This window comes from Zea mays, chromosome 1 (assembly GCF_902167145.1).
Source record: "Zea mays cultivar B73 chromosome 1, Zm-B73-REFERENCE-NAM-5.0, whole genome shotgun sequence".
NCBI classification, from domain to species: Eukaryota; Viridiplantae; Streptophyta; class Magnoliopsida; order Poales; family Poaceae; genus Zea; species Zea mays.
The window spans coordinates 90,084,821-90,105,602 of NC_050096.1; the positions used below are offsets into that span (position 1 = coordinate 90,084,821).

Genomic DNA, 20,782 nt, shown 5'->3' on the forward strand with positions numbered 1-20,782 from the left:
GCGAAGACGATGAGATGCGATGGGAGAGGAGTCCAACCTTGACGATGCCTGCATGATTTCACGATGGAGTTGCGGCGGCATGGTCAAAACCCTGGCGAACCTTATCCAAACGACGACGAGTGGATTCGTAACGGCATGGAGGATAGGAACCTCTTACCTGCGAAGACGACGAGGAAGGCGGCAGGAGAAGCAGAGGGACTGCGGACGAGGCCCGCGTCCCGCTGCGGCGGCGGCGGGAGTTGCGAGGGGAGAGAGCTACGACGCCGCGTGGTCGAACCCTAGTGAAATGAGCCCGGCTTCCAGCGGACGCTAACTGCGGATGGCTTTTTGGTTCCTGTAGGCAGGCGGCTTCTGAGCGAAGCGCAGCGCCGAAAAGCTGGCCCAAAATCTAGGCGTTTGGGAGCCGCTTCTGCTTCTGGCGGCTAGAAGTCGCCCAGAAGCTGAACCAAACAGGGGCCTTGTCCCCACCCCGGCAACTTCCACGCCTGTGCCGCTAGTCGAGCCTGATGTCGATATTTCCTGCTTCGTCTCCTCCATCCCGGGCTTCCATGACGTGCACAAGCAACGCTACTGAAAGTTCCCTTTATGGGAGACACAGGTGTGGATGTCGTCTAGAGGGGTGAATAGGCGAATAAAAATTAACACTAAAAGATAGGATTTCTTACTCTACTCGAAGAAGTGTATGCAAAAGAATGTAGTTGAGTCGAGTAGATCGCAACGGAATTGAGTCTTTGTCTTACAATAGCATGCGCTTCATAAGTAGCTTATACCAAGATGACAACAGAAATGCAAATAGCAAAGCAAACAAGAACAACACGGAGAGACAGGAGACATATAGTTTTACCCCGTGGTTTAACAAAGCCTAAAGTGCTTGCTTACATCCATGTTGGAGTTAGCCAACCTGTCTTGGAGTTTATTTCAACTCATTCATCCATTTGCTCAGATTCGTCACCAGGTGACGGACCGAGTGTTCCAATATATGTAAATGAAGGTTACGATAGGGTCACGGTTGTTTACAACTTCTTGACAGCATTCCGACAGAGTAACACTCCTTGCTCGCTTAAGATCTTGTTAGCTTTATCTCTTAGTAGCACTCCCCTCTATTTTGGCTTACAACTGCGCCAACACTAGATCTAGAGAGAAATGCACAAGAAAGCAGTATAGAAATGTTCCATAATGTGTCTATACTTGTTTGCTACTTGCTTGTACTCCTTGGGTCATGGAGGGGTCCTTTTATGGCCCCATGTCCCAAATAGTTGTTGCTAAACAATTGGAGAAAGTGATATGCGTTGTGGGCCTTCGCTGACTGGAATCAGACCGATCCAACACTTAGACAACACTTAGACAAACTGCTAGAATGTGACTATGCTCTTAGTAGTATGTTCTTTGTGTACATGATAATGCTATGGCATGTTTAGGCTCCTTTTGCTCATATTGATAAATATATAAAATCATACAATATTTGCACTACTGTAATACATATTATTATCATGTTATGGAGCTTAATCGGGGTTAATATCGTAAAGAAATGATATAATTAAAGTATAGGGAGAGCACAATGCTCACTCTATATAAAGGGGAAGATTCATCTCCCCATATATATTGGGCAACTTTAGGAGGAACTGTTGAAGGGGAATCCCCCTACATACAACAAGGTGAGGGATAAGAGGAGCCATTGGAGCTCGTCTAATGCTAAATATGGCGTTGCACATGTGCTTAAGGAAATATCTTTGAAAGCATACGCATAGTTAGGGCTGGAAAAAAAGCTCGAAGCTCGCGAGCTGAGCCTCGTTTTCGAGCTCGCTGGTCCACCGAGCCGAGCCAGCTCGTTTAGGCTCGCGAGCTGTGCCAAATTAACCAAACTATACAATAATGATGGATAATAGATAATTTTACTTATAATATTGAATGATGATTATATTTTCCACGTTTATATACTATTAAATCACTATATAATGCAATATTATTAATCAAGGTCCAAACTCTACCAAAATATGGGAAATTTTGCTTCATGACGCTGAAGAAGATTTGATTGTAAAAAAATCATAAAATTCTTGTTTGTTGCGGCTTGCTGCGGTTTTAATCCGGCTATGGTGCGAGTTCTATATTATTATGTCTCTATGGATTGTAAAATTGTTGAGCATACTCGTTTGGAGTCCCATCACAGAGATATCGGAGATATTAAAACCCGACTTGCTTTCGAGCGCTCGGCGGGCTTCTGCCCATTGCGTACCTGACGCGTGGTTGTATACAGCCGAACCTGAAATCCTTCTCCAATGCAGCTGTGGGCAGCTAGGCACGGACCCCAAATCCCTCTCCAATCCCACGAAATCCCTCTCCAATCCCGCCACCTCCACCGCCACTGGCCCAATAAGCCTCGCCTCATCCCTCTACCTCTCCCTCCCTCCTCCCGTCGCCATAGCGCGCAGCTCCGACATCCCCGATGCGGCTCTGCTGCTGGCCGCGCCGTCCCGTCTGTCGGCTCCCATGCGCCCCTCATCGAATGCGTGCAGCCTCCGCAAACGCATGCCGCCCCTCTTCGCCTCCTTTGTAGTCGCGCAGCCTCCGCCTAGTGAAAAATTGACTAGTTAGCTTAGCACTTGCCATGACACTATCTCCAACCTTAGATTTGAGAATGCTAATTTGATTGCTAAGGTTGAGAAGTTAAACATTTGTGATGATTCTTTTGTCAATCATAAAAATTATAATGCTAGTTTAATTGCTAAGATTGATAAATTGAATAAATCACTTTCTAGCCTTAAAATTGAAAATGACAAATTAATTTTTGAGGCTAAAGATTTAAATGTTTGCAATATTTCTATTTCCAATCTTAGAAATGAGAACGTCATTTTACATGCTAAGATTGATGAATTAAATGCTTGCAAACCCTCTACATCTAGTGTTGATCATGTTTCTATTTGTACTAGATGTAGAGACATTAATGTTGATGTTATTCATGATCACCTAGCTTTAATTAAAGAACAAATGATCACATAGCACAACTAACTAATAAAATTAATGAGCATGGAATAGAAAATGACAAATTTAAATTTGCTAGGAGCATGCTCTATAATGGGAGACGGCCTGACATTAAGGATGACATTGGTTTCCAACAGGGAAGCAATGTCAAACTTAATGCCCCCAAAAGATTGTCCAATTTTGTTAAGGGCAAGGCTCCCATAGCTCAGGATAACGAGGGTTACATTTTATATCCTGCTGGTTATCCTGAGCATAAGATTAGGAGAATTCATGCTAGGAAACTTCATAATGTTTCACACCATTCTTTTATGTATAAGAATGAGGCTTCTAGTTCTAGGCATTCAACTCATATTAAAATGCCTAAAAAGAAATCTCCTACTGCATCAAATGATCATAACATTTTATTTAAGACTTTTGATGCTTCCTATGTTTTAACAAACAAATCAGACAAAGTAGTTTGGGTACCCACAAGGGCTCCAAGACTTGTGTTTGGGTACCCAAGGTGCTTGATTCTAACATCAAAGGACCCAAGACTGTTTGGATACCTAAGAACAAGGCCTAAATTGTTTTGCAGGTTTATGCATCCGGGGGCTCAAGTTGGATTACTGATAGCGGATGCACAAACCACATGACAGGGGAGAAAAGAATGTTCTCCTCCTACGAGAAAAAATGAGGATCCCCAAAGAGCTATCACATTCGGGGATGGAAATCAAGATTTAGTCAAAGGACTTGGTAAAATTGCTATATCTCCTGACCATTCTATTTCCAATGTTTTTCTTGTAGATTCTTTAGATTACAATTTGCTTTCTGTATCTCAATTATGCAAAATGGGTTACAATTGTCTTTTTACGGATATAGGTGTTACTGTCTTTAGAAGAAGTGATGATTCAGTAGCATTTAAGGGAGTACTCGAGGGTCAGCTATACTTAGTTGATTTTAATAGAGCTGAACTCGATACTTGCTTAATTGTCAAGACTAATATGGGTTGGCTCTAGCATCGTCAACTAGCCCATGTTGGAATGAAGAATCTTCACAAGCTTCTAAAGGGAGAACACATTTTGGGACTAACAAATGTTCATTTTGAGAAAGACAGGGTTTGTAGCGCATGTCAAGCAGGGAAGCAAGTTGGCGTCCACCATCCACACAAAAACATCATGACGACAGACAGGCCACTGGAGTTACTCCACATAGATCTATTCGACCCGATAGCTTACATAAGCATCGACGAGAGTAAGTATTGTCTTATAATTGTGGATGATTATTCTCGCTTCACTTGGGTATTCTTTTTGCAGGAAAAATCTCAAACCCAAGAGACTTTAAAGGGATTCTTGAGACGGGCTCAAAATGAGTTCGGATTGAGAATCAAGAAGATAAGAAGCGACAACGGGACGGAGTTCAAGAACTCACAAATTGAAGGCTTTCTTGAGGAGAAGGGCATCAAGCATGAGTTCTCTTCTCCCTACACACCTCAACAAAATGGTGTAGTGGAGAGGAAGAATAGAACTCTACTGGACATGGCGAGGACCATGCTTGATGAGTACAAAACTCTGGACCGGTTTTGGGCCGAGGCGATTAACACCGCTTGCTACTCCATCAACCGACTCTACCTTCACCGAATCCTCAAGAAGACATCTTATGAACTCGTCACCAGTAAAAAGCCAAATGTTTCATATTTTAGAGTCTTTGGTAGCATATGTTTTATTCTTGTCAAAAGAGGTAGAAAATCTAAATTTGCTCCTAAGGCTGTAGAAGGCTTTTTACTTGGTTATGACTCAAACACAAGGGCATATAGAGTCTTCAACAAATCCACTGGATTAGTTGAGGTTTCTTGTGACATTGTGTTTGATGAAACTAATGGCTCCCAAGTGGAGCAAGTTGATCTTGATGAATTAGATGATGAAGAGGCTCCGTGCATCGCACTAAGGAACATGTCCATTGGGGATGTGTGTCCTGAGGAATCCGAAGAGCCTCAACAAGCACAATATCAACCATCATCTTCAAATCAGGCATCTCCACCAACTCAAGATGAGGATCAGGCTCAAGACAATGAAGAAGAAGATCAAGAAGATGAGCCACCTCAAGAGGAGGACAATGATCAAGGGGAGATGACAATGATCAAGGGGGAGAGGAAGATGATCAAGAAGTACAGGGTCAAAGACCGCCACACCCAAGAGTCCACCAAGCGATTCAAAGAGATCACCCCGTGAACTCCATCCTCGACGATATTCATAAGGGGGTAACAACTCGATCTCGAGTCGCTCATTTTTTGTGAACATTACTCTTTTGTTTCCTCTATTGAGCCATACAGGATAGAGGATGCACTAAGAGATTCGGATTGGGTGTTAGCAATGCAAGAGGAACTCAACAACTTCACGAGAAATGAGGTATGGCATTTAGTTCCACGTCCTAATCAAAATGTTGTAGGAACCAAGTGGGTATTCCGCAACAAGCAAGATGAGCATGGTGTGGTGACAAGGAACAAAGCCCGACTTGTGGCCAAGTGATATTCACAAGTCGAAGGTTTGGATTTCGGTGAAACCTATGCACCCATAGCTAGGCTTGAGTCAATTCGTATATTACTTGCCTATGCTACTTACCATGGTTTATAGCTTTATCAAATGGACGTGAAAAGTGCCTTCCTCAATGGACCAATCAAGGAAGAGGTCTATGTTGAGCAACCTCCTGGTTTTGAAGAAAGTGAGTACACTAACCATGTCTATAAGCTCTTAAAGGCGCTCTATGGGCTTAAGCAAGCACCAAGAGCATGGTATGAATGCCTAAGAGACTTCCTAATCACTAATGACTTCAAAGTCGGTAAAGCCGATCCTACTCTCTTTACTAAAACTGTTGCAAAAGATTTGTTTGTATGCCAAATTTATGTTGATGATATCATATTTGGGTCTACTAACAAATCTACTTGTGAAGAGTTTAGTAGGATCATGATATAGAAATTCGAGATGTCTATGATGGGAGAGTTGAAGTACTTTCTAGGATTTCAAGTCAAGCAACTCCAATAAGGCACCTTCATCAGCCAAACAAAGTACATTCAAGACATTCTTACCAAGTTTGGGATGAAGGATGTCAAGTCCATCAAGACTCCCATGGGAACCAATGGGCATCTCGACCTCGATACGGGAGGTAAATCCGTAAATCAAAAAGTATATCGGTCGATAATAGGATCTTTACTCTATTTATGTGCATCTCGACCGGATATTATGCTTTCCGTATGCATGTATGCAAGGTTCCAAGCCAATCCTAAGGAAGTTCACCTTAGGGCCGTGAAAAGAATCATGAGATATTTAGTTTATACACCTATATTTGGTCTTTGGTACCCTAAGGGATCCACTTTTGATTTAATAGGATATTCAGATGTCGATTGGGCAGGGTGTAAAATTGATAAGAAGAACACATCAGGGACTTGTCAGTTTCTGGAAAGATCTCTGGTGTTTTGGGCTTCAAAGCAACAAAACTCAGTAGCTCTTTCTACCGCCGAAGCCGAGTATATTACCGCAGGCCATTGTTGTGCACAATTACTTTGGATGAGGCAAACCCTCAGGGACTATGGCTACAAATTGAGCAAAGTCCCTCTCCTATGTGACAATGAGAGTGCGATCCGCATGGCGGATAATCCCGTTGAACACAACCGCACTAAGCACATAGACATTCAGTATCACTTTCTGAGGGATCACCAACAAAGAGGGGATATTGATATAGCTTATGTTAGCACCAAAGAACAATTAGCTAATATCTTTACCAAACCATTAGACGAGAAGACCTTTACCAAACTTAGGAATGAGCTAAACATTCTTGATTCTCGGAATTTTGATTGAAACATTGCACACATAGCTCCTGTATATACCTTTGATCATATCTCTTTCACTTTGGTACAAATGCATAGTTCTTTTTATTTGTGTACCAAGGCTATGACTAATGCGTATTCAAGTGCATTTCTACTAAGTCATAGATTGAAAGGGAAATGGAGTCTTCGGCGAAGACAAGGTTTCCACTCCACTCTATCGGTATCATTTACCCTTCGCCGTCACTCCACTCTTCGATTGGTATAATCTTCACTCATATTTTATTTACCAATGGAGGAGAAAGTAAAAAGGGCTCTCAAAAGTCTCCGTTTTTGGCGATTCATGCCAAAGGGAGAGAGAGTATTAGCCCAAAGTAAAAGGACCGCACCACCACCTAAAAATTTCAAAATTTTCAAAAGAACATTTTTAATTGGTATCTTGTTAAATGTTATACTTCAAATTGGTATGATATTTTCAATTGGTATAAGTTTTTCAAAAACTAGAATCTCAATATATTTCCAATTGGTATCTATTAAAACCATCTTGAAAACTAAGAGGAGAATTTCATTCAGGGAGAGTTTGGTTAAGTCAAAGGAAAAACATTTGAAACAGGGGGAGAAATTTCAAATCTTAAAAATGTTTCTTGCAATCTTATTCATATACCTTTGACTATTTGCAAATGACTTTGAAAAGATTTTCTCAAAAGATTTTGCAAAAACAAAACAAGTGGTGCAAATGTGGTCCAAAATGTTAAATATCAAATCAAACTTATATACTTAGAAATTCTTTCATTTCAAAATAACTTATGCACATTTGTCAAAATGCAAACTAGTTACGTTTCTACACTTTATATTTGCTTTGGTTTGTGTTGGCATCAATCACCAAAAAGGGGGAGATTGAAAGGGAAATAGTCTCAACATTTCCTATAATCGATTTTGGTGTTTGACGACCATCACAAACCTTGTGAACTTACCAGTTTGTCTAGTTGATCATTCCACAGGTGCATAAGTTCATCTACAACTACTCTAAAGACGATTGTCCGGAATACCGTAGATTATTCCGGACAGGAGAAGATTTTTGGAAAATCACCTAAGCGCGGACCGTCCGAGCCCTTGCGGCGGACCGTCCGCGACACCAGGATGACCCTCGGACAGAACCAATGCAAAAACACAAGTCAACACTGCGGACTGTCCGATGGAGAAGCCAGCATCGTCCGAGATCAAGCGCGGACCATCCGGCCTCAGGCGCGGACTGTCCGGTCGGTGAAATCCAGAAAAACCCGAAGGTGACGAGTTTGGTAAAATGTATTTTTAGCGTCCTCGCGGACCGTCCGGGGTGCACGACCGGACCGTCTGCGACTGCCTTTATCTGACATCTGACGACACATTAAATGTTATATAGCCGTTGATATAGCCATTACTGCTGACCGTTGCGATTTCAGCCGTTGATGTGCAGGGGCGGACCGTCCGGACCAGGGGCGCGGACCGTCCGCGGTCGGCAGAAAGGGAGCAACGGCTAGAAAGTGGTTGGGGATATAAATACAACCCCAACCACCGCCATTCACAACATCCAAGCACTCCAATCTTTCACATTCAATACAAGAGCTAGAAATTCATTCCAAGACACAATCAAAGCTTCCAATCTCTCCAAGTTCTACAATTTAGACAAGTGATCATTAGTGATTAGTGACTTGAGAGAGAGAGAGAGAGTGATCTGTGTGATATTTGTCGCTCTTGTCGCTTGGCTTTTGCAATCGTGCTTTATTCTTCTCCCATTCTTGTTCTTCAAGCACTTGTAATCAAAGCAAGAGACACCAATTGTGTGGTGGTCCTTGTGGGGTCTAAGTGATCCGTTTGATTAAGGAGAAAGCTCACTCGGTCTAAGTGACCGTTTGAGAGAGGGAAAGGGTTGAAAGAGACCCGGTCTTTGTGACCACCTCAACGGGGACTAGTTTCTTTGGAACCGAACCTCGGTAAAACAAATCAACGTGTTCATCCGCTTTATTTCTTGGTTGATTTGTTTTCCCTCTCTTTCGCACCCGAATTTAATTCTAACACTAACCCCGGCTTGTAGTGTGTGCTTAAGTTTGTAAATTTCAGATTCCACCTATCCATCCCCCTCTAGGCGACTGTCACCGGGCCCACCGCGACACCTCCTCCCCGCTGCCGCACCCTCTCCACCGGCCGCCGCATGCGCCTCTATCGAAGACCACACCTTCGTGCCTATTCTAATCCAGCTGTAAACGCGGACGCTGGCTCTTCCTTGTGAGTTGTGATTGGTGCCGTGTTCTCCATCCCATGCTACATCTTCCTCCGACGCCGCGCACTCGCCTCCCTCTGGATCCCATCGCTCCGCTCGCCTTCTCCTCCGTCAGCCCGACCAGCCTCGCCTCCACCCTCTCCCTCTCACTTCCTTCTCTCGTCGCCGCAACACACAACTCCATTGGCCCCGATTTGGATCTCCTAGCCGTCGCGACGTCCCTCTGTCAGGTCCCGCCATCGTGTCCTGTACGGGTGTGTCTCGTTTACTAAAAACTCTCATCGCCGACACGCTGCGATCCGACTTCGGGATGCTCGCGCCACTCCCATGCCTAACAAGCACACTCTATGGCCGCTACGAAGCCGACCAGGCCTACCTCCTCCGCAAGACCGCCCTCCAAGCCCTCTCCCTCCCCTCCGCCAATCGTTGCTGCCTCACTTTCCCCGAACCCCAATCTCTGCAGGGGAAACCAGACGATTTCATTTTGTTTATTATCTCCACAGGCCGCATGACGAGTGGAAGTTCGCTCGGAAATCGTGCCTGGCTGCAACGATGGAAGGTTTCGAAACCCCTCGAGCTCCCTTCCTAGAGCCTAGAGTTGTGATGTTTTGCCCTTCCCCACTCTTCCCTTCTGGGTGTTTACGTGCTTGCCAGTGTTTCTGATTTTAGTTTAATTGGTCGAAATTGCGACTTAGGTTGCTGCTTCCAGCAAAGTGCGCCAAGTCTATACACGATTTATAGGGGTCGTTGTGGAGTTGTTGAGCGGAGAGGCAGTGTCTGAACTCTGAAGAACTTGACTGCTTACCACATTGATTCATTAAATAAACATAAATCATTAAATAAATATAAAGTAAACATATGGCTAGCCTGTTGATTATCAAGGCTGAGTACGCTGGAATTATTTTGCTGGAATTATTTTGAATATATGTTCTTTGTGGTCGCAGCAAGCTATTTAGAGTATCATTATTTTCCTCTTCTATTGGTAGACCACATCTCTCTTCTACAAATAGCAACAACTTTCTTTTATAGCTTGTTTGGTTTCCTGCTCAGAGGAGCATCACTCATATACCATATTCCATGATCAGTAGGTAACTAGGTATAGACAAAAAAATACAAATTTTTGTTCGAATAAATTATTCACTTAACTGGATAGTGGCTCTGATTGTCATTAAGTATTTTAACTTTTGGTTTACATCCATGTAAGACCTATTTGTTTCTATATATTTGTGTTATGCTCTACATAATTGGCTTTCTTGCTATTTAAATTTGGCGATGTGTTAAAAGTTTAGTCTATTCATTATAAAATATGATTTACTTAGTCTATTGTGTTGGTATGTTATGTGTACAAGAAGAGACACCCTGGTTGATGCTAAGGCGATAAACGTACAAAGCAACTATCTATACAAACTACCTGATTCGTTTCAGTTGTTTTTTAGTTGTATTGAACATCTGATATCCTGCTTGTACAGGAGGACATTGACAAGAGGTTTGCAGAAATACTGGGTCCCATAAAGATTCTATTTTGTGTTGTTATTGGTTGGATTATGGGACAAAAGATGAACTTGTATTTTCAGCTATTTGAGACAACAACTCTCTTCATAACAGTACTTGCGGTGGCATTTATGCTACGTGGGTTCTTAAGGTGGATATTAATAAAAAACTATTTTGGATATTAATAAAAAACTATTAGAAATATGTGCTTGTTGTTGCCTGTTGTAAGGATTATTTTCGCCCTGATTTATTGCTGCCATTATATAAACTGAAAATGTGTCCATTTTGTCCTTTAGGCAGATGTAAAATGACCACCTTGATAAGATTATTTGGGCCCCGGTCTATTTGTGAACATATGTCCATTACACTGTTTGGACAGCGGTAGAATGGCTATATTGGTAAAGTTTCATCGTCCATCTCTATAATAGTAGACTTGTTCTGAGTATTAGGGTGCACACTGAAAGCTGAAAAGAAAAAAAAATCACAAAGATCACATTCAAGAAATCGTCTAAGCGCCCGATAGGGCGCTGTTTTTTTCTAGTTAGATACAAAGCTCCTCAAGTAAGATCAGCTTTATAATGGTTAAATGAAGACAGAGATACTAAAGCAAAAGATAGGAAGGAGTGATGCGAAAAAAATGAAGTGCTTGGCAGCTTTGAGATCATACTTGACAGGTTTGTTCCTAAGGAGTTGATCTATGCTAGTCTCTATTATTAGAAATGCTCCTTGTGGAACACAAATCGCGTGAATGTTTTTGTGTTCACTTTGTGGCAGAGCTTCTCCAGCTGCCTTCCCAAATCGTCCGGACCACAGTAGAAAACCCCTGCCAAATGCATTCAAGTTCAATTTAGGAGGAACAGAGAAGCAAATATTTCTCCACACTAAGAGTTTCTTCTACTAGGTTATCCTAATACAGAAGAAAATTTCTGCAGCTCCTTAGGACATGAAGACGAATGAGAATATTGCCATGCCAAGCACACGTAAAATATGAAGTACACACCAAATAACCATGGTAAACTAAACATGTTTTTATATAATGACCCGAATTGACATGCTCTTAGGCGTTTTGATGCACCAGTCAAGTAGTTCTGTGCGTTAGTTTTACTCTGGGGCAAGTTCTAGTTGATCCCTAATATCATGTTTTTACTCTGGGCAAGTTTAAGTTTTATTTGACCCCTAATATCACTGTTATGCATGAAACATTATGACTAAACAAATCATGAAATAGATAAAGAATGCCCTTTGCCTTTTTCATCTCTAAGTTGTTCTTTCATTTAATTTTCAGGAAAGGGAATACTAAGTTTCTAGGCATGAACAAGACAGTATTCTTACCTATCCTCTCCCCGATATGCCTTCTTGCAAGGCCATGTAGCACTCTAGGCCAGTTTGGCCTCGAAAAGTGCGTATGAACCTACAAATTATAGATTTGTGTTTAACATTCCACATTGTCCAAAGCTAGTGCGTAGGGGTGGTAATGGATCGTGATCCAAATGTTTCTTCATAAAAAGTTAGGTCTCTTAATAAATTTTAGTTCAAAAATGAATAGGAATATAGCCTAATCCTAATATGATTCGATCCTGAAATTCTATAGCGTAAAATTTAGAGCCCATTACCACCCCTACTAGTGTGTAGCGACATGTGGTTGAGAACCAAAGATATTAGGCGCACAACACTTGTGTCATGCGTAGTTGCGTTGGAAATAGATATGCTTACAGGAGTTTTTGAGATGATATCAATGCCATGGCGTGCAAAATGAAGTGCTTGAATCGCACTTATTAGCATCGACCGCTTATCACCTTCTTGGTAGACACTTGTCAGGTAGTTATACATTTCTATCACACCCTACAAGTGCATTATAACATCTTAACAATGCATCATATGTAGTGACGTGGCCATATGCCATCTGTGAAGAAGATAAGTATGGTTACTTTTTAATTAAAAGTGGTTATAAAAGTGAAACCTGCTTGCTGTCTAGAACCGAAACCTCTTTCATGATATCCCTGAACCACTCAAAGGATCCTTGCTCTCTTGTCACCCAATAAAAGTAGGCCTTCTTCAGTCGGTCAGAGTGATAATTTAAGTTGCCATGCCCCTGAGATAGTTTCAGATAAATATGATAGATTTTCAGCTGATATGATAGACGTAAATTGCATATCATGAAGGTGCAGTCATTGCCTTATCTAATCCATTGGCAATGTCTTTGAGAACACTTATGAAAGGCGTTGCTCCTATTCCAAGTCCAATTAACAATATAATTTCGTACTTTGAGTGATCCTGTGACGCTGCACCGTAGGGACCATCAAAGAATATTTTAGGCATGCTGGAGTTGCTGGAAAGTAGCATCTACAAAACTCAAAACATATTTTTAAGTATCAATAATTGTTGTTTGAAGAGCGTTTGAGAAGAAAAAAAAAATCTCTTGTTTGAAGAGTGGTAAAGAATTGGTGCTTCACCTGTTGGAAGACATCATACATTTGGTAGCTCCAATCACCAAGAGATCTTATATGGATGCTCAAGTGATCATCGTCTGGAGCAGATGTAAGGGAAAATGGGTGCCTGAGACAGTTGGATAAAGTAAATCTGGAATTAGTATAGGTAAGAATGTCCAAGGACGCAGTTCATTCAAGTGACAGAAGGAAATTAACAATTGAAATTTGTACAGCACAGCAGTTGTTGACTAGCATAATTTGTAGAGGTATTCTCACCATTCAAACTTTGATACTTCTGGACATTGGACAAATACATACATTCCACTTTGATACCGAAAACCTGGAGGCTTTGTCACCTTGAGTGCAAGTACCATCCCTGGATAAACTGTGGCCTGTAAAAGGAGCAGAAAACGAAAAAAAAAACAAAGTAATGATTGAAAGCTGACACAACAACTCATATTTTCACCGAAAAGAATACATTATTTGTTACAGATTATCACACATTGAGGATCTTGACATCGAACACCATAGATCTGACCATCCTGAACATCCGTTCTCCAATGTAGATCACCACAGGAATTGCGACATACATCCACGTCTACACATGCATTTTGTGGGAATAAGAGGGACATAAACATACTGACCTTACTGTATTTATTTAATGAGTAGTATCATACCGTCTTCTCTGCTACATCCTTTGCTAGGAATAGGAACATGGAATGCACAATGAGGAGCACATAGACAGCGATGAACACATGGTGCGAGTACCAGAAGGCATTGAACCCAGCTAACTGTCTGACGAGAGGTGGCAGCATTCCTGGATTTCTTCTCGAAGGACTACTAGCAAGCAAGAATGCGACAAACATTAGTACCACCATTGCTATACCAGTTGTCCCCTCGGTTGATACCACTATCTCCAGGTAGGATGGCTGGTGGTACCCAAAGTCAGCGGCAATTGTGCGTCCAAAGAAGGCCTTATCTGTCCTTGTGATCCTTGGGAAGTCGCATGCCAGGTGGATGCCTCCATGAAGGATTACACCGATCACAATTCCCGCTGCAACAAGCTAAACTAAAAGATGAGCGTTAAACTCAGTCTATCTGCAGACTAGTAAAGCGTGACAGGATTGAAAAAAGATGACACACACCTTGTGGAAGTTAATATTGTCATTAAATGGGATGACCGAGTTGATAACACGGCTTCTCCTGAGCCAAGTGACCGTGTTGCGGCAAACAGGTAGGAGCACAATGGCCATGTTGAGCTTGAGCGTCTCTGCAGCCCCCTTGGCTGTCGACAGGCAGTACCCCATTACCTCGAAAGCCAACCGCTGTCTGTACTGCATGAACTTCCATGTGAAGAGTGCAGCACATGCCATGAGCCACAAGAAAACCACAAATATACGCCTCCAGTGAGCTTGGAAGAAGACTACGGTTGCAGTAAGTATATGTCGCTGTCGGCTGCATTTCATTGGCACTGGTATTGGCCCGCAGGTTGGTTGGAGATCCCTTGACAGGCCCTTGCTCATGACATTCATCTGTAAATTAGATTTGAATTACTAGGAGATACATGTTTGAATCTGGTACTGCTAAGTCCCAAGCTTTTGTATATGCCACCAATTGCGTTTACTAACATGGGGGGTCTGTACTGACATAGTGAGCCTTAAAAGATGATAGTAGCATAATTATACATGGTTATGAAGAACTGTTTGTTTTAAATTACAAGAAGATCACCTGGAGGACTCCTTGACCTGTCTGAAGTTCTTCTAGGATCAAATTTGTGTATTCGGTGGCCTCATCTTGGTTTAATGTGAGCTTGTTCAAAGAGGCACTGAACATAATCGCCTGATAAATTACAAGCACATAAGGAGACATGTTAGGCCCACAGCAATAACAAGTAGTTTTACATCACTGATGACTTCTACAGTACCTGCTTAATATCCTTCCCTGTGATTCTGCTAGTTGAGTTTCTGTCGCAGCTGCAAAGATATGCTTGCGTAAACAATTCTGGTTGATCGGCATACTACAAAGAGTTGGGGATCACAATTCAGGAAGAATACCTGTCCATTGCTATTCTGATGCCATGGCTAGGACACCGACTGATCGATCTACTGGAGTTGATATTTACATTGTCCGGAAGAGGATATATGGTTGAACTGTAAGATTCATTCTCACCTGCAGGAGCAAGTAAATTGTTTGAAGATCAAATAATAACACGCTTTTGTAATTTCTGAGGACTTCAAACTATTGAACATTCTCTTGTTGATTTTTCAAAACCTGTATGGCAGGTTCAACATAATAGCAATCACGTTTAAGTTGATTTTTTGAATGGGATCCTTCAAGTGTTTCCGTGTAGATATGCTAATAAGGCATTATAGAAACAATAAAAGGATATGAACGAAAGATCCCAATGCATAATACCACCAGCTTTTACAGGAAATCAAACGCACAAAGTAGAATAAAAAATTTCAGTAAGATTATTTAGCAGTTCGTTTGGTTAAATCCGCGGCTGCATCGTCTGTCACATTTAGCACCTTCATCCTTTGATCTATCAAGTTGAGTTGCCTGATTTTCCCAATGCCAGCTGCCAGCCTGCCACAGCTCGCTTGTGCGCACTCTCATGGTCTCATCCCGCGCCCCTGTTCCACCTACCTGTTGTCGAAGAGATGGCTCATGGCCGCCGCCCCAGCTCGATGCCAGCCACCCTCGCTAGATCGAGCAGTAGCCGCCACTTCGTCGAAGGCCGGTCCCTAGTCTCGCTCGTCGTCGTCAACGGCGAGGAAATGGATGGCGCGACGATAGGGAGAGGGGGCAGCAGCCGGCGACTCGGTGCTTGACCCTAACGACGGCAGAGGCAATCTTCGCCCCGCGCAACATCAAGATTGGAGATTTCGCTACGGTGGCTGCAGGCTCTAGGCGCACCCACCGCGGACGCATGCGCCCCCGCCACGCCTCCTCTATCCATGATGAACAACGGCTGGTCTTCCGAGGGTCGGCGGTGCCCTCGAGCCGTTGGTGAGGCGCAGGTCGGAAGTGTGGAAATACATCGAGAAAGAAGGCATCAGGACAGAGTTGTCTACTCCCTCGCTCAAAAAAAAAGCAACTATAACATCATATCCTCGCTCCAAAAACGTAATTATAATATTTTGTCATAGAGTATTTCTAATTTTTCCCTCAAACTCTGGAAATCCCGAAAAAATTATGTTTTCAAACTAACCTTTAAATAGTTATTGAACCCCATCATTTTTAAGAGTTATTTAAGTAAAAAATATTTTTTAGACAAATAAACTCTTTAACAGCTTTTTAAGGGATTCTTTATTTTTGGCTGTGTATTTGGATCTATGTTTACCATTCCACAAATATTATACTCTATATATCATCTCACTCCAACAGACCATCTATTTAGTTTATCTAGTCAAGATGGCTTGCTAAATTTGGCTAGTGAATGAGTCAATTTAGAGAGTCGGATAGCTTGCCGAGTTAGATGGTTAGTCTGTTGAATAATTATTTTACCATTGAGTAGCTAAAATTTGGTTTGACAGGCCATTTGGCTAGTCCCTTGACTTGGAGAGTCGGATATCTTGTTCCCACTCGGAAAATCAATTTTCACTCTTTGTTTTTAGAGAGAAATGCATAATAGAGGGTGTTTATATTTGGAGAGCTAATTGAAAAAGATAGTTAGAATATATTTTCACCAAAATTTCTACTTCTATAAATTAGAAGGGATACATAGAGTTTATGCTCTATTTGGATGCTCTATTGGAGGACATGGAATTGAATTGGCTTTAATGCCAAATCAGTCATAGTATTTAAATGAGAAGTAATTCCAATTCTATTGTTTGAATATCACTGAATTGGAGTTTAGAATTGTGCGATCTGATTCCGCGCAATTCAAAGGTGTGGCACTATGTATCGGGAGTGATAGTTTCTAGTTAGACTCCAATTACAGGGAATTGAGTTTCTGATTCCAAATATCAATTTCAGGTACAGAATTCAAGAAAGTTGATTCCAATTTCCAATTCAGTGCTCCAATTAATATTTACGTCCAAACAAGGTATTATTGGAGTTGCTCTAAGTCATAGAACTTTTCTGAACTTGATAAATTTTATAGAAAATATCAAAATTTATGTCACTAACTAGAGTTTATTATAAAAATATATTCTATAATTAATCTAATAATACTTATTTGATACCATTAATGTTTCTAATTTTTAGTTTAGATCTGATCAAACTTAAAACTGTTTTGACTCCTTGAATGTGAGAACTGTATTCTTTTAGAGATGGAAGGAGTAGTCACGGTTTTTGAAAAAGAAAATAAAAAATTTAGAAAATTGAATAAAAGGGGGAGACAAACAACTATTAAAGAAAAGGATTCTGTTGAATATCATATTGCATAAGACATGCGGAGTGAGTTCCTAATATCGAAATCTCTTGGAAGGCATATGGACACCTCCATTAATCGTCCACTATTCGAGATATTACATTAGGGATTTGTTGGAAATATTCTCTTCAGTCAACCTCTAAGAGTAATTCCAATAGTTCTCTAAACAACTCTCTAAATCTTAAATTTAAAAAGTGAAAAAAGAGTAATTTCAATAGTTCTCTAAACAACTCTCTAAATCTTAAACTTAAAATGTGAACAAAAAAAATGTTTTTTCAATGATTCTCTAAGTAGACTTACCAAATTTAGTTTGTTGTTATTCAACTCCATCTACTCTCCACATTTAGCAACTCGATAGGAACTCCCTATATGCAGTTAATGTCAATTTCTTCACACTGACATGATTATTTTTTCCAATTTTCCACACAGTGAGTAGCCAGGTACGACAAGCTCTTTTTCCACTTTTTAGCACAGTGAGTTAGCTAGGTCAAACGCGTGTGACAAGTTTTTCCTTCACTGTCGGACCACTACTACCCCATATGTTGTGCCACCGGACCACCGCTTCTCCATAGGTCATGCCGATCGGTCTTTTCTCTTTCGCCCTCAACATCCTCTGCACTCAACTCTGTCGCCAACCAGATGGTGGGGGCAAGGCTGTCAAAATTAGATTCAAAATCGAACTACTCCTTAAATATGAGCAACTATTGAAGACTAAGTTATTTTTTACTCCAAATAGTTATTTAGCAACTTGCTAAATATGATTTTAGCAAGCTCTTTTTTTAAAAACTATTGGAGTTGCTCTAAGATAATTAGACTCAGCCGTACCAAATTAGCTAGACCCACGGCGTGACACGTTTCATTACTTCAGCGTGAGTATAATGTATTAGGAGTGAAATTAGCTAGCTAGCTATTAACTAATTTTAGCTAGGTTGAACTAAGGGTAGTTGAGGGTGTAGCTAATAATTAGCTAGACTATTAGTTAGGGACCTGTTTGGATGGCTTAGAGGGTGTTTGAATGCACTAGAGCTAATAGTTAGTGGCTAAAATTAGTTGAGACATTCAAACACCATAACTAACAGTTCTGTTATTAACTATTTTTTGTAAATTAGTCAATAATTAGATAACTATTTGTTAGCTAACTAATTCTACTAACAATTTTTATCCAACTAACTATTAGTTCTAGTGCATTCAAACATCCCCTTAAGCTAAAAATTTCTTGGGTTGTTTGAATGTTTTAAGCTAAATTTATCCGCTAACTACTAATACATTCAAACGGGCCTAAAGCGCACCACACAACTATTTCAACAGCTTGGCGAGCTTTGTCATCGTCACGCTCAAGCGGACCACTGTGTGTGTAGAATGCAATGCATATCTGGATGAAAGCGAGTAGCTATTTTTCTTAGTTTCATGTGTAAATACGTCTAGTAAAGCTGTAAAGGAACCAAAGAAACATGAGAAGCAAATCGGCGACAGCGAGCAAGCAAACAGAAAGCGAACGTTAACCTGCGTTACTCCGCGACTTGGAGGCGAACTGAAGCCCTCCCTCCAGAGCACTCCACCTCAGCTCCCCCGTGCAGTCGCGCTGGATGAACTCCTCCACCGACCTCACCGACGAATGCGCCCGCAGCAGCCTTGACCTCCCGGCCTCCACATCCAGCTCGCCGTCGCTGCACCCACGGAAAGACGTGCTGCGCGACCACGCTGCCGCCGGCGACGTCGTCGTGGAGCCATCGTCGTCGTCGCCCCCCTGGAACAGCACCTGGATCTCAATGTCCGATGAGCTCCCACGAGACGAGCTCGCCGTCGACGACGGGCAGGCGCTCAGGGACGCTGCCACCGCGTCGCCGTCACCGACAACGACGTTGGACACGAACTGTATGGAAGGGCTGCGGGCCGGCCAGGCTGGAGAAGTGCCTTGAAATGCATACTCGGAGGATAGTGGCGAGCTCGGCTGCATGGCAGGGTTCTTTGAGCGAGAGTCGGGTTCGTCGGAGGACGCCATTATGATTTGGTTGGAAACTTGGAATGCATACGGTGTGTGAAGAAAGGCAACACGAGAGCACGAGCACCTATGTAATGCAGCATATCGGTCTGGGTAGTCGTTTGTGCAAGGGTACAAGAGCAGGGCTGGCCGTCTTTGTCTTTCAGTGGTGGTGCCGTGCGGTTGGGTTTGGTAGTCCGGGAGAAGGTGCCATGGTGAGTTAGGAATTGACTCGTGATCATTCGTGCGTATTATGTGATAGCTTTTGGTTGGCTCGACCTCATGATCTGATGCTGATGATGGTTATTGAACTGTGAATGAATTAGCGTTCTCCCTGCGGGCTGGTGAGAGTTAGGTGGGTCGTCATTCCCGCATGATGCATCATGCCAACGATAAAAATGCATGCTTGACATACTAATAATAAGCTGTAAGAATCCTGGTGGTTCAGTTGAGTAGGTGCTACTACAGTAACGATGTGTAGGTTGGTCAAAAACGGTTCTCAGGTGTGGTTTTTAAAAATCTAAGTCGATCTTAAAGATGTGGTGTTTGTAGTATCAAGCTTTTAATTGTCCTTGCCAACGCATTTCTTAATGACTTTCCTTGAAAAAAAACATTTTTAGGGCAGTTGTTTATTTAAAACAGCAGTCTCTCAAGACCAATTCAAAATGTATTTAAAGAAACGATGAGTTTAAACAATGGTTCCTAATCTTAACAGCTAACTACTAGCTCTAGAAGTTCTAAACAGGGCCTGATCAGTTTTAAGGGAAATGTTATCAATATGGCTTTGTTATTATAACTCAAGACTTGTGGACAGAGGCAAATCTGCACCTTAGGCTTACATACCGGGGCACAGCCTAAAATAGTTAACTACACATCTTTAGCCTTCAGCCCAAAATAGTGTAGTGCTTATGCGTTCAGCCCCACCCGATGCTGACCTATCTAGCCTTCTACTCCCTCCGTTCTTTTTTATTTGTCGCTTTTTAGTTTAAAATAAACTAGCGGACGACAAATATTCAAAAACGGATGTAATATTGTTTAGCCCCCACTTGCATTGTTTCTACATCTGCCACTACTCGCGAGTCACCAAACTTTTTACAAATTCTGGGAGGGAGTTCATACCGGTATCCGATGACCGGTAATCCTACTATGAGATTATTTGTAGTAAAGTTTGGAGGGCCTTAGCGTAAGCACACTTGATGGTGAAGGCTAAGACATCAATCCATATTTGTTCAGGCTAGTGCAGCGTAATACACTACGTCTAGTTAGACGTGCTGTCTTGCATTAGAATATAAGATCTAATATGTTGTTTCTCGGTTCTGATCTCTACTGGTCTAGAAAATCCTGCTCTCTTTATATAGTCCAAGAGATAAGTCTTCTAATCGGCTACAATATATATAGGAGTCCTAGTAGAATTACAAGGTAGAAGTCCTAGTACAATTAAAAATAGAAGTCTTAGTATGGTTGCACATGG

At 41.8% G+C, this 20,782-nt stretch overlaps 1 protein-coding gene across 4 annotated transcripts; it reads right to left on the minus strand.

The window, feature by feature from the left end:
- Positions 1-10,991: 10,991 nt before the first annotated feature.
- Positions 10,992-19,406, minus strand: LOC100274717 (uncharacterized). 4 transcript variants are annotated; one of them, NM_001360647.1, is made up of 14 exons: positions 15,484-16,025; positions 15,010-15,124; positions 14,880-14,928; positions 14,684-14,794; positions 14,101-14,487; positions 13,633-14,019; positions 13,458-13,553; positions 13,232-13,347; positions 12,980-13,082; positions 12,702-12,869; positions 12,487-12,618; positions 12,240-12,368; positions 11,859-11,937; positions 10,992-11,349 (listed from the first exon to the last, which is right to left on the minus strand). In NM_001360647.1, exons 1-14 carry the CDS (start codon positions 15,569-15,571, stop codon positions 11,240-11,242), a joined length of 2,070 nt encoding a protein of 689 aa, NP_001347576.1. In that variant the 5' UTR covers positions 15,572-16,025; the 3' UTR covers positions 10,992-11,239.
- Between the last annotated feature and the right edge of the window lie 1,376 nt (positions 19,407-20,782).

Bases quoted from the DNA above. Each gene is read 5' to 3' on its own strand.
- LOC100274717 (XM_008670636.3), bottom strand. From the start codon at position 19,332: ATGGCGTCCTCCGACGAACCCGACTCTCGCTCAAAGAACCCTGCCATG. The intron at 14,020-14,100 runs GTGTGTGTCATC...CTTTTAGTTTAG, and splicing joins ACAATATTAACTTCCACAAG to CTTGTTGCAGCGGGAATTGT. The intron at 12,619-12,701 runs GCAATGACTGCA...AAACTATCTCAG, and splicing joins TTGCCAATGGATTAGATAAG to GGGCATGGCAACTTAAATTA.